The 14,392-nt window shown below is 36.8% G+C and overlaps 1 protein-coding gene across 9 annotated transcripts in view; it reads left to right on the forward strand.

Annotated features, from left to right (window-relative positions):
• Positions 1-14,392, forward strand: part of cadpsa (Ca2+-dependent activator protein for secretion a) — a 119,458-nt gene that overhangs the window by 41,098 nt on the left and 63,968 nt on the right. For all 9 annotated transcript variants that reach the window (XM_059529391.1, XM_059529393.1, XM_059529394.1 and 6 more), the window contains exons 5-7: positions 4,132-4,212; positions 4,358-4,591; positions 6,565-6,686. In XM_059529391.1, the coding sequence (XP_059385374.1) occupies positions 4,132-4,212; positions 4,358-4,591; positions 6,565-6,686 (437 nt within the window). The remainder of the gene's footprint in view (positions 1-4,131; positions 4,213-4,357; positions 4,592-6,564; positions 6,687-14,392) is intronic.

Genomic DNA, 14,392 nt, shown 5'->3' on the forward strand with positions numbered 1-14,392 from the left:
AAAACATTTGCGAATAAAACACCGTTTCCATCAAACGAATCAAAGAGAACAAAATCTTCACTTCCTGATAAACTGGCCCTATATATATCTAAAGAAACTAGGAGAAGCCACTGATTATAATAATTTTCATATGTAATAAACTACTTGCGCTTTAGAGAGAACAGACGTAACCCAATGTTTTGCTTTTAAAGGTGGATGCCTGCTTTTTGGGAATGCAGTCATGTAATTATACAGAAATGTTTTGATGACAGGGACATTGGTCCGCTGCTTAGTCAAGTTATCCCGTCTCATAGCGCAAAGTCACACAACTTTTTCAGTGCGTATTGTGGAATTTATTTGGTAAATGTGTTTCCATCATAGTTTATGCAAAAAAATGTTATAGGATAAAACGTAAGATAAAAAAAACTGTCCAATCAGTTCTGTATATAAGTTTTTTTGTGCATTTGTAGAATTCATGCTCATCTTGGCGTTTCCATTCAGCGTTTTTTTTTTATTCAATAATCCAAAATGCGCATAAAAATAGATGGATGGAAACAGCTTCTGTCTGACTCTCAGTTTGTCTCAACTTTTTATCACGACACACACACACACACAGGCCAGAAAATCTTTCTGTCTTGGCTGGCTTAGATCAAGTACACTAATTTTATTACACATATCTTGTTTGCACCAAATCAGATTATCATCAGGCAGTGACATCACAGGTTGCTTCCTTGCTGGTACATAATAATCTCAACAAAGTTATGAAGTGTCATGGCACTCCTGGTTATTTATTTATTGTTGTTCATCTGAAGGCCTTGTTTGGCACAACCCATCTTTTACATTTATCAAGCTCCACTGACTTGATAATAGCCTCTATAAATTCCAAAGGTATCAAAGGTTTCACAATAGAACAGTTGATTGCTTACAACAATGCCATCTGGTTTACATTCATTTTCACTTTAATTGCAAGTGCAGATATCTAAATTGGGAACTAATTAAAAGTCTCACAGAGCAGTTAAATGACTGTGGTGGCAGTTTCTTTTATGTTAGCAGGCTTGTCACCGCAATGTCAACACAGTGAGAGAGGCAGCTGTGACGTGAGGCATTTGTGAGAAAGACTGAATTCTGATTCATCTTTAACATTGACTGGCTCAGTCTACCAGAGCAGCAGGAGAATAACCATGCTGTGCTGCTTGGTCTCAGCTTGAAAAGCTAATATCACAATCATTGGATAGTGGTCAAGCCAGATTTGTTTGATAGATAGGATAAATCTCTGATTATATATTTCAATGGAATGTATTTTGTAATATTTTTTTAATATTTACTAAGTGTATTTTTTTTTCAGAAGTAAATTTATAAATAATTAATGGAGCTACAAGAAAAAAAGTTTCCACTAACATTCCCAAAGATCAAAAGTGTTTATTTTAAAAGGCAGTTGACAACATAAAAACTTTTTCATTTTTGGATTTTGAACAGCCAAAACTCTAGTAATGTCTGCTGAAAATTCAGCTTTGCCAATACAGCTTTAAATTACATTTACTGTATTTTTAAGCAAATAAATGCAGCCTTGGTGAGAGTAAGAGACTTAAGAAAAATTTTAAAAATACTTACCAAACCCAAACTTTTGTATGGTAGTGTATATACTTGCTTTGTTATTTCTGTTTTGAAATTGACTTTGTAGCGGAATCAACTATATATGTGCCAGATTTTCTGCCACATTTGATTAATATCATGATTAGGATCTCATTGACTTTGATTTGGAACAACATCATCCTATAAAACCTGAAATTGTCAGACTAGCAATCATATCACAGTTGCATTCTCTGTGGAAAGTATTATTGTAAGTATATTGAAGATTAGGGTTAATCGGTGTCTTGGACACCCATCCTGTTATTATGCATTAACATTAAGCATTTCATTATAAAAACACCCACATATTGGCACATTGCAGTTGAGTGTGTGTTCAAATACTGTATCTGTGGGACAGAACTTCATGGGCACATGAATTCATGCGTGTGAAATGGGAGCATGTGTTTTAATTGTGTTTCATTGTTCTGTGTGATCAATGTGTATGTGGCAAGTGCATTGGTATGTGTGTGTTCACTTGCTTGTAAGAATCCTCAATGGAAGGGTGTAGGTGTTTGTAGCTATTTGAGTACTGAATTTGGCCCAGCTGGAGTCAGGAACGGGGACACCATGGCCACAGCCTGTCCAGATGGTCCTCCACCCAACCATGCAACTGACTGGCCAACTCTTCCCACATAAGGCTCTGAACTCACCTTTAGTCCAGAACCCTTTAGTACAGAACATACTGGGAATTTAAAGATGCATCGGCAACACTTTATTTTAATGACCAATTCTCACTATTAACTAGTTGCTTATTATAAATCACATATTAATACCTTATTCTGCATGACTGTATTTTAGATCGCTTAATTCTACACCATACCTAAACTAAACAACTACCTTACTAACTATTAATAAGCAGCAAATTAGCAGTTTTTTTTTTCAGGGAAAACTCATTAATAAACTTCATTAATAGTGAATATTTGTTCCCTATTCCAAAGTTTTAACAATGCATCCTTTGGTGTTATTTTTCTTGGTCTTGAATTGTAAACCAACAAGTTTGTTGGATGAAAGTGATGTGCTGTTTGAGTTTTGCAGCAAGATTTTGAAACATTCAGGGCGTTAGCTGATAGTTTCATTATTAGGCTGGGCATTGAATGATGGAAATTATGAAGAAATGATGAGGTCTGTTCTATTCTCAGCAAGGATGATTTTTCTAGCTTGGAGAGCTCAGTGTTAGCTAAAAAGAATAGATCACCCAAAAATGAAAATTTACTCACCCTCAGGCCAACATAGAAGAAGTTGATTTTGAGAAATTTACCATTACATCACTTGCTCACTAGTGGATCCAGTGAATGGATGCCGTCTGAAAAAGAGTCCAAAACTACTGATAAAAACATCACAGTAATCCACACGACTCAAGTCCATCAGAATATTGTGAAGGAATAAGCTGTGTGTTTTTAAGAAACAAATTCGTCATTAAGAAGTTTTTAACTTCAAACCATTGTTTCTGGCTATCTCTATCCAGTTCTGTATATAGTTCTCTATCCATAATATTGCTTTCTCCAGTGAAAAAGATGTGTTTGTATGAATCTGATATACACAGATCAAGCATCATTTATAAGGATAAAACAGTTCAAAACAGATCTTAAAAATATGTCGTTGGACTTTGGTGTGAGAAGGCAAGAGGAGCCAGATTTGTTTTTTTTTTGCACTGGACGAAGCTATATTATTGGTTAGGGACTTGTGCTGTATTTTGGCCAGAAGCAACGGTTTAAAGTTGCAATATCATAATTTCTTACTTATAAACACACAGTTTTTCACTTTACAAGATGTTCATTGGACTGGAGTCATGTGGATTGCTTGTGGATTGTGTTTTTTTTATATTAGTTGTTTGGACTATTTATTCTGACGGCACCCATTCACTTCATAGGATCCAATGATGAGCAACTGATGTAATGCTAAATTTCTCCAAATCTGTTCTGATGAAGAAGTAAACTCATCTTCATTTTGGATGGCAAGAGAGGGAGTACATTTCGGCATAATTTCAATTTTGGGTGAACTATTCCTTTGAACACTTCTAGATATATGTGTAACATACATGTCAACAAATTTATATGCAATTATCTGTGTACTGATGTATAAGCATTTATATTTTGTCATTTTACAAATTACAAAATTAGTTTTAGTGCCATGACTGTACATTAATCTTGTTTAATTAACATAAAACTGTATCAGGATCAGAAGTTAATGCTTCAATTTTTAACAGATTCGGAAGTTGCCTTCTCATAGTGACATGATGATAAATGGCTGATCTTCTTTTGTCCCTAATCTAATAACCGCCTTGGGCTGTCAAATGGACAGAGCTGTGCATGTATTGGATGAAAGCTTGCAGAAAGCCATGTGCAGGCATTAAATATTGAACACAGTTTGATTGAGGTTTATTTGGCATGGTTGGTATGATTAAAATTATGAAATATTTTAGCACTATTTTTTCTGAAGATCAGATATTGGTTGATCTTGTGTCAGGAATGAAGAGTGATTGGGATGTCAGTGTAAATGCATTAAAATGTCTTTGTCTTACAGTTGGATAATCCTGATGAACAGGCTGCCCAGATCAGAAGAGAGCTGGATGGAAGACTCCAAATGGCTGATCAGTTCACAAAAGTAAGTAATCCCATTTTAAACAATTACACATGAAGCATACTGTAATTTTCAGGTTTATAGAGTAGCCTATCCTAAGAACCAAATGTCCCAGTATCCTATCTTATCGCTCTTGGTCACAGTTGTTTGTCTCTAACTCCTTGAATAGGCTGGCAGGTTCCCTAAGTTTGTGTCCAGGGACATGGAGGCCATGTACATTGAGGAGCTGAAGTCATCAGTGAACCTGCTGATGGCTAATCTGGAGAGCATGCCGGTGTCAAAAGGAGGAGATTTTAAACTGCAGAAGCTCAAGAGAGGCCATAACACCTCCATCATGGACATGGGCCAGGAGGACGAGAATCAGCTCTCCAAGTCTGACGTAGTTTTGTCTTTCACACTGGAGGTACTTCTTTTTGTTTAATTTTCTTAATTGGATCAAATTATGTTATGGTTATAAAACCTCTTGCCACTCTAAATAGCCATTTGGATTGGATTAATTTTCTGAACATCTCTGGGGACTGCAAGTCATTTCTGTATCAGACTCTCCTTGTTGATATTTTTTTTTCTTTGTCTTCATTTAAATGTAGGTATAATTCAGGTGAATCAAAAAGAACAAAAAATAAAAGAGAAGAGAAAATAATATACTTGCATATACTCAGATATTGCAGTTGAGATATTGTTAGATTTCTCAAAGGACCACTGAGAAAAACAAATTTAGGTAATTACGTAATTCTCTGTGTGTTTTTTTTTTTTTAAAACACAGACATTTTTCTCGTACATGAGTAAAATTCATACATGAGTTTACACCTCTGAGACACAAAATTCTCCATCTGAATAGGGTTTAAGAGTAAAACGCAGCATGTATGAAAGATCAGTGTTCAGTGTTTGGGCTGTAATCAAGTGGTTAAAGATCTTGGCTGGTAATTCAAATGTTGCAGCTTCGAACCTGTGCAGTTTCAGTATTTCAAGTAATATTGTATAAAACTTTTTTACAACTTTTTTTTTGTTTTCTTAAAAATTTGTCCTACCCATTATTTTTAGCTTTGCTTCAGATTTTTATAACACTAAGCTTTCCAATATACCACATCTCATTGCCCACACTTAAGAAAATAAAAGAGAATTTATATCAGATAATTTACTGAAAGAATTAAAAGAGAATTTATACGGGCATATATGAAGCAAATGCAACATTGTCTTTTTCCTTTTCAGCATCATTTTGTTGTAGCTTGTGATTTTATAAAAATTGATCTGATCATCAGAACACAACAATGTCCAGATGAAATAATTGAATCTTTGATGGTCTTGGCATTAATCACTGGCTTGACATTACATTTACATTTTACATTTAGCAGGCACTTTTACCACTGTTTTTTAACAGTATGTGTGTTACCTGGTAACTAAACCCGCAACCGTTTGCGCTGCTAACGCAATGCATGTTGCATATCAACATCAAATAATACAGGCCATGTTGGTTGATTAGCAATATATTGTTCTTTGATTTGCAGAAAGCTACAAATCGAAAATGTCACATTCTGTTCATCATGCAGGTTCAAAAGAGGACAGGCAAATTCTAAATATATGAGCAGTAGATAAGTCTCTGTCTGTCTGTCTGTGTGTGTGTGTGTGTGTGTGTGTGTGTAGACAAGTCTTACTTATCATAAACCAGACAGAAAATCCTGAGTGGCACTGACAGCCTGCTATAAATCTATTTTTAATCAAGTGACAGGATCTGAGAGGAGATATTCCCTGAAGAAGAGGGCAGTAAAAACATGTGATGTATGTTGTGTGATAACAACACGTTCCCCTTGTTCAACACGTACAACTTGTCACTGATACCTAGGTGATGACAGCTTTATCTGACACATCTCACATCAGTTTGAATCTCGCTTTTACTCTGATCCTAGTTTTATGTATTCAGTTTCGAAATGATTCAAAGTGGTGAATTGTTTTGTCTGCAGTACGTCCCTTTCTACCATTTTGATTCATTTATGCAGGTTTGCAGACTATTTACAAGCATTATAGCTGAACATTATATAATTGGCAGAGTAATGAGCCAATTATATTGTGACTCTTTAGGTGACTTCAGGTGGGGTTTTTTTTGTTTTTTTTTACCTCACACAATTTAGGATCTTTATAAAAAATAATGTCGTAAAATTTTTTTGACTATTTTGTACAATATTTACAATATTTTTAATGTTGGTTTCTTTTATTTTTGTACGGTCAGTTTATTTTTAGAAAAGGCATTGTCTACATTACTTTCTTGATAAAATCTTACAAAATACCAAACTGGTTTTGGTGTTACAGACTATGTGATTGAATAATGTTTCACAAATTTTTAGGAGTCGTCTCTTTAGTTGTCTTCTTTTTTCCCCACAGGTGGTGATTATGGAGGTACAGGGTCTAAAGTCTTTAGCACCAAACCGGATTGTTTACTGTACCATGGAAGTGGAAGGCGGACAGAAACTTCAGACTGACCAGGCAGAGGCCTCCAAACCAACGTAGGTTTTGCTGAAATTTCTGGTCAAGCATTATCATTATAATTATCATATTAACATTATCATTTTTTAGAGTCTCGAAGCCTTGAAAGCTGCTGTCTGGTGTTAAAATAGTCAATGTTCACTAACCTTCACTAACCTGTTCATTCGTTCACCTGTTCATTCAATTCTGAGCTGGAAGAACTTAATCTCGAAACCCATCAAATCTTGATTGCTGAAGCTGTGTGTGTGTGTGTGTGTGTGTGTGTGTGTGTGTGTGTTATTTAGCTCATTACATGATCAGTTGATCTTATAAATGTGTACACAGTAAGCCCATTCTGTTTGTGGAGAGATGTAATGCTTAATGATGAAGTGACAATTGTGGGTTTGTAATCAACACTTACAAAAAAAACGTACGCTGATCACATTACTCAACTAGAGTTATCACATTTGTTTGTGTGTGAGGAGACTGATTCAAGGGTAAGAGAGAGAGGAAACACCAAACACGCATAGGCAGAAAATCGAATTCTCACACTTTTCACTGAACATACTTCACCCACTCATTTGGTCAGCTTACATTTACACTGATTTTTGTCACATTTCTGGAATTGCAAATAATTTATTTTGTAGTGGAACAACATCTCTTTAAAGTTCCCTTTAAATTATCATCTTATTGCAAAATTACCTTGAATTCACTCTGAAACATGAGCAGTCAACAGTTAACAAAATACAACTTTATATCTCACAATGTGACTTTATGTTTTGCAATTGCAACTTTGTTTCTTTTATCTGAGCTTATATCTTGCACTGTTACATTTTATATCTCACAACATGACTCACAATTGTCTTTCTCATAATTGACGGTTGTCACACAGTTTGACTTTATGGGCCCTATTTAAACGATCTAAATGCAAACTATAAAGCGCACGGCGCAGGTGCAAACCACTTTTGCTATTTTAACAACGGAAAAACGGTTGGCGCATGGTTTAAATGGGTTGTCCCTATTCTCTTAATGAGTAATGGGTGTTTTTTGGGGCGTAACGTGCAATAAACCAATCAGAGTCTCATCTTCCATTCCCTTTAAGAGCCAGTTGCACCATGACGGATTTGCTATTTACACGGCGGAATTTGGCAAGCGCAAAGACAGAACACACGTCTCCGAGATGAAACTGAGCTGCTTGTATGCGAGCAAATAGAAAGCCTAATTCTGATATATGCAATGACTATCCATTATGACATGTAGGCATTTATATATATATATATATATATATATATATATATATATATTTATTTAATTAGCCTACAAAAATTCTTATGTATTGCAATCCTTTAATTTTTTATATTTGGCATGTTTGTGTGCTGCTGTGCGTCTCTGTGTTTAATAAGCAGCGTGTACGCTCTTTAAATAACAAAGAAAAAACATTGCGCCAGACTTTAGACCAGGTTTAAATTGATCTATGGCACAGTCTATTTTCAGATCCTTAAAATAGCATTGCGCCAGCAATGCGCCTGAACACACCTCTTTTTTAGACCAGCACGCCCATGGGCGCACAAATGGGCGCAAATGCATTTGCTAATTAAACGACGTGGTGCTGCATGGGAAAATGCGAACGGCGCCGGACTGAAACTAGCAAAACTAGCGCCTTGCGTCTGGTGTATTATAGGGCCCTACATCTCACAGTATGACTTTATATTTTCTAATTTGACTTTATATCTCAAAATTGCAACTAACTTACTGTTATCTCACAATGTGACAATTTCGCAATCTCAAAATAGGATTTTTTTTTCTCTCACATTGTGACTTTTAACTCGCAATGTGACTATAATTTGTAATTTGAGTAGATGTCACAATTGCAACTTTATCGTAACTGACTTCATATCTTGTAATGTGACTATCTCTGGCAATTGCAACTTTTTTTCTGATAACTGACTTATATCTCACAATGTGACTTTATCTGTATGACTTTTATCTCATTGTGACTTTTTTCTTTCTTGTTGACATGCGGTCACAATGTGACTTTACAATTTAAAACAATTTACAGTTTACAGTTATTGACATCTCACAATTGCTACTCTATTTCTTATAACTGACTTTATATCTTGCAATTGCCACTTGGTTTTTCATAACTGACTTTATATCTCACATGTGTGACTTTTTATCTTGTAATATGACTTTATCTCACAATTGTGATTCTCTCATAACTTCCTTTATATTTCCCAGTGTGACTTAACAATTTACAACACTTTACAATTGTAAATATCTTGCAGTTGCAACTTCGCTTCTTATAACTGACTTGATATCTCTCAGTGTGATTATATCTTGTAATTAGACTTTATATCTTGCAGTTGTGATTTTCACATAGATGACTTTATATCTTGCAACTCTATCTCGTAATGTCTCTCTCTTGCAATAAAATCTAATTGTGACTGATATTACAATGTGCAATAGTTTACATCAGAATCAGAATCAGAATCAGAAAGAGCTTTATTGCCAAGTATGCTTGCGCATACAAGGAATTTGTTTTAGTGACATAAGCTTCCAGTAAACAGAGACAACAACACACAAAAAAAAATACAAATAAAAAATAAAAATAAAATTTACAGGAGAATTACAAATTGGCAAATAAATAAGTGTATAAACAATTGTGCTATAAATGATAATGGAATAGGATTGAGTGAGATGCAGGAATGTTCTAGGATGGAGGGGTAACAAATAAATATAAGGATATTGCACATTTTTGCATAAGCATAAGTTTAAGTGGGAAACATTGAACTGTTCATGAGGTAGATTGCCTGGGGGAAGAAACTATTCTTGTGCCTTGCTGTTCTTGTATTTGCGGCTCTGAGGCGCCGGCCAGATGGCAAAAGTTCAAAGATGGGGTGACTTGGATGTGAGGGATCCAGAGTGATTTTCTGAGTCCTTTTCCTCACTCTGGATGTGTACAGTTCTTGGAGGGTGGGCAGGGGAGCACCAATAATCTTTCAGCAGTCCGAACAGTTCTCTGTAGTATTCTGATATCTGATTTTGTAGCTGAACCAAACCAGACAGTAATAGAAGTACACAGGACTGACTCAATGACGGCTGAGTAGAACTGTTTCAGCAGCTCCTGTGGCAGGTTAAACTTCCTCAGCTGGCGAAGGAAGTACAACCTTTGTTGGGCTTTTTTCACAATGGAGCCAATGTGATTGTCCCACTTCAGGTCCTCAGAGATGGTGGTTCCCAGGAATCTGAATGACTCCACTGCAGTCACAGTGCTGTTCATGATGGTGAGTGGGGAAAGTGCAGGGGGGTTTCTCCTAAAGTCCACAGTCATCTCCACTGTTTTGAGCGTGTTCAGCTCCAGGTTGTTAAGACTGCACCAGACAGCCAGCTGCTCAACCTCCTGTCTGTAAGCAGACTCGTCACCGTCCTGGATGAGGCCGATGACTGTAGTGTCGTCTGCAAACTTCAGGAGCTTGACAGAGGGGTCTTTAGAGGTGTAGTCGTTGGTGTACAGGGAGAAGAGCAGAGGGGAGAGAACACATCCCTGAGGGGCACCAGTGTTGGTGGAGCAGCTGTTTGACATGAATTTCCCCAGTCTCACTAACTGTTTCCTATCTGTCAGAAAGCTGGTGATCCACTGACAGATAGAGCTAGGAACAGAGAGCTGGGTTAGTTTGGTCTGGAGGGTTGTTGGGATGATGGTGTTGAAAGCCAAACTAAAGTCCACAAACAGGATCCTCACATAAGTCCCTGTTTTGTCCAGATGTTGCAGGATGAAGTGCAATGCCATGTTGATTGCATCATCCACGGACCTGTTTGCTCGGTACGCAAACTGCAGGGGGTCCAGTAAGGGTCCAGTGATGTCCTTCAGATAAGCCAGAACCAGTTTTTCAAACGACTTCATGACGACAGACGTTAGAGCCACAGGTCTGTAGTCGTTAAGTCCTGTTATCTTGGGTTTCTTTGGAATGGGGATTATGGTGGAGCGTTTGAAGCAGGAAGGCACTTCACACAACTCCAGAGATCTGTTGAAGATCTGTGAAAAGATGGGGGCCAGCTGGTCAGCACAGCTGGCCAGTTTACATTGTAAACGTATCACAATTGTGACCCATTTTCTTATAACTTCATGGATATATCTTCAAATTTTTACTTTGTCTCTTATAACTGACCTTTTCTCACAGTTTTTTTTAATCTGTGTGACTTTTATATCACAATGTAACTTTATATCTTGTAATTTTGACTTTACAGTATGTCTCGAATTTTAAACTTTCTCATCACAATGTGGCCTTATATTGTGCAATGTGTCTTTATGTCTCACAATTATGACATTGTTTCTTGTTATTGTAACTTTATATCTCATTTCTATTTTAAACTATCTCACACTTGCCTTTTTTACTACGAGGCAGAAAACCAACATCCATAGTCCAAACCTTTTAACTTTAATAATTTAATTTTTCGAGTCAAAGCACTGCAAGCATTAGCACAGGGGCTTGATTGGTTTTGTGCAGAACAATTAAATTTAGTGTGTAAATGAGAATGTCAGAATATGACAGTGAGAGATTGCTGATGTAAAATGCATAGTCAGCACAATCAAACATGACAACAGTCTGCAAAGATATATACTGCATAGCCTCACATAGACTGTTGATGAGCCTTGGCTTATGCCCTCAATTTATCTGAGGTCACATCATACAATCTGACAAGCAAAGAGATCAACAAGCTCTCACATTTTCTCCAAAGCTTGCTGTAATGCTAAAAGCCTGCTGGGTCTCAGGGGTAGAGCCGTGTAAGGATAGATGAGAGGGTGTTTGGGAAAGCGAAAGAATGACTGGAAACTCTTGAGAGACATGAGTTCTGTGCCTGTCTGATCAGACTTAAGACCGTAGGGATTGATTCCAAAACATCTCATTAATTAAAGCACACATGTGCATTTGTGAGGAATTGAGTGAGAACAACAAGGAAGTAGGTAAAAAAAAAAAAAAACACATAGCTGCTGTTTGAAAGCCTCCAAGTCTTTAAGAGGGCTACAAAGACCTGTCTTGAAGTAGCTTTTGCTTTCATAACTGCACTTTTATGCAGTATGAAAGGGGAGTGGTTATGATGAATGAAAATGCAATTTTTCAAGACATTTGTGCATTTGAATCTGGTCAAGTCTACCAGATTGGTCCTGTGTTTGGATTCGAGTGCTCATATTGTAGGATGTTCTTTTCAGGCAATGGATTTTAGTGATTGAATGCTGCCGTGACCCCCTGTTCAACCAGATTTACATAAAAAAATAAGAAAACTGTAAAATAAAGGGTTGTTCTCAGTAGTTCTTGTATCAACCTGCATTTGTTATAGAGAGGCAGAACATTTGACTTTAGTTGCTCTTAACTGGTGGGTCGTGACCGAAAAATGGGTGGCAGTTTTTCTACAAGTGTTATGGACAGCAGGGAAAACAAAAGCCTATACCATATGCTGCTAACCATATAATTTTGCATAGTTAAGAAAAATAACTGTGCTTAACAAGGAAAAATAGAAAATCAATATCAATACCAATATCTTGGCAGCCATATTATGCATATGAGAGTGTGGACAGGTGTGGAAGACATGACCCCATTATCAGACACTATGAAAAACTATGCAAAAAAAATATGACCCAGACTTTATTAAATGTGAGTTCACTTGCAAAGAGGATGAAAGTGGTTTGTGATGTTTATCTGGTTAATGATTGTTAAAGTGAAAAGAAGATTACTTTAATTGAAAAGATTTCCAAAAGATACGTCAAATGAAGTGTTTGAAAATTTTATCTGACCCACTCCATCTTCCGACATTTGTGGCTTTCACTCTATTACCTCTTGTGGCATATCTGTCATGCGTATTATTTACACAGTGTCTATTTTCATAATCAATTAATAGATGTTAAATAAATAGTAGATTGCAATATTTAAATATACATTTTACACAAAATATGTTTTCTTTAATGGCTACCATAATGAATAAAACCTTAAACTTTGTTTTACATCACAGCTCAAGTCTGACAGATAGTCAAATGTTGTTTCTTTATTAATAACTTTGCATTTAAGTACATGCTCATTCATTTATGTTTCTAAAACATACCTTTTGTGATTTGTAAAGAAGGCAGTGGTCTTATATGTGACTGTTTCTGCTCTATTGTGTTACGGTAGTGTCACTGTGTTTGTTTTACAGTCTCTGTGTGTGTGCATGTATGCACTTTGTTACAGTTTGTTATACAGAGTAGTAAAATAGATTAGGGTTTCCTTACCACGTGTTTTGGGCTTTTAATGTAATGAAGCATTTAGCAGGCCAGATTTTGTGGGTCAGTGCATATTTGTATTTTTGTGGTATTCTTAGTATCTATGTTTAGGCTCTATTTGCCAATCACATTATATATATATATATTATTGATGGGCCGTTATCAGCGTTAACATGCTGCATTAACGGGAGACTTTTATCGGGCGATAAAAAAAAATATTGCCGTTAATCTATTCTCAAAGTTGGGTTGAGAGCTGGGTCTATACTACGCGAGCTATGATGACTTTCACCTTTTATTTTAGCGCGGATGTATACCTAGCCGAATCTGTAGGGGGCGAGAACGAGTCTTTAAACCTGTGTGTATGCCTACTGTGAAATTACCACATCAAACGTGACGTGCTAACTTGGATGCAGCTGAAGCCGCCGGGTTTGCTTCAGGGAAATGTTTTTTTTTAAAAAGCTTCCCAATGGAAACCTCGACAAGACGCACGCCTGTTTCACACATACTCCGTCTGCAGTGCGTATGCAGTCCGTGTGCATTACGTATGTGGTGCTGAAGCAGCACGGACTCATACTCATTGTGCTTTCACACAGGATGCTCGCTACTCTGTACGTGAACAATCGCTGCACTGCTGCAGACGCAACGCAACTGGAGCACACTGACGGACTGCAACCGCGTGAACGCTGGAATCTGTTAACATGGGAGCGTAAAAAAATACGAAGCGCATACGCACTGCAGACGGATTATGTGTGAAACAGGCGTAAGGTTATTTGCAGCTTGTGCAATGTGGAATTCGTTTACAGCTTTCTCAAGCAGTTTGTGATGCATTTTGGAAACAGGAGATGAGCACCACCTGTCTTGAGAAATCCGTTCTCAAAGACTTACTTTTAGTCATTATTTTATTTGGGTAGCACAAATATTCTGAATGCCTTTGGCAGAATTCAAATGAGCCATTTTAATCTAGACTAATTCCAAGATTATGCCCACCATATTTATATAATTTTTGCAGTAGACAGGCTAGAATCTAGGCCGTAGCCAGCTATGAGGTCACCGTGGTCCGGACCTCGGTAAATTTTTCATGTTCGAAAATAAAATTTGTTCTCTGATTGACTCATTTGCTGCTAAACTCCACATTTGAATGTCTGCATGTATAATTCAGAATGTTTAGCGTCCATGGTATGAAAATAATCGCTGCGAGACGCTTCCGAAGTGAAAGAGTGAGCGAGTGAGAGTGCGAGACGCAGACTCATGTTGCCAGATGCAGCTATTATAAGCGTTTTCACTCGTTTTTCCACTTAATTTGACACTTTAGAAAGTTAATAAAGTAGGAAGTTGCAGTTTAGGGTCAGCGATAACTTTACCTTATCTAAATTCCAAAATATTTGAAATAATTTCGGTTTATTTTATTTATTTATTCATATTTTAATAGCAACATCTGGCAACATAGCATCGCTGACATTAGTCTGCCAGTAATCAAAAAAAGGTAGCGGG

Source organism: Carassius carassius, chromosome 38 (assembly GCF_963082965.1).
Source record: "Carassius carassius chromosome 38, fCarCar2.1, whole genome shotgun sequence".
Lineage (NCBI taxonomy): Eukaryota > Metazoa > Chordata > Actinopteri > Cypriniformes > Cyprinidae > Carassius > Carassius carassius.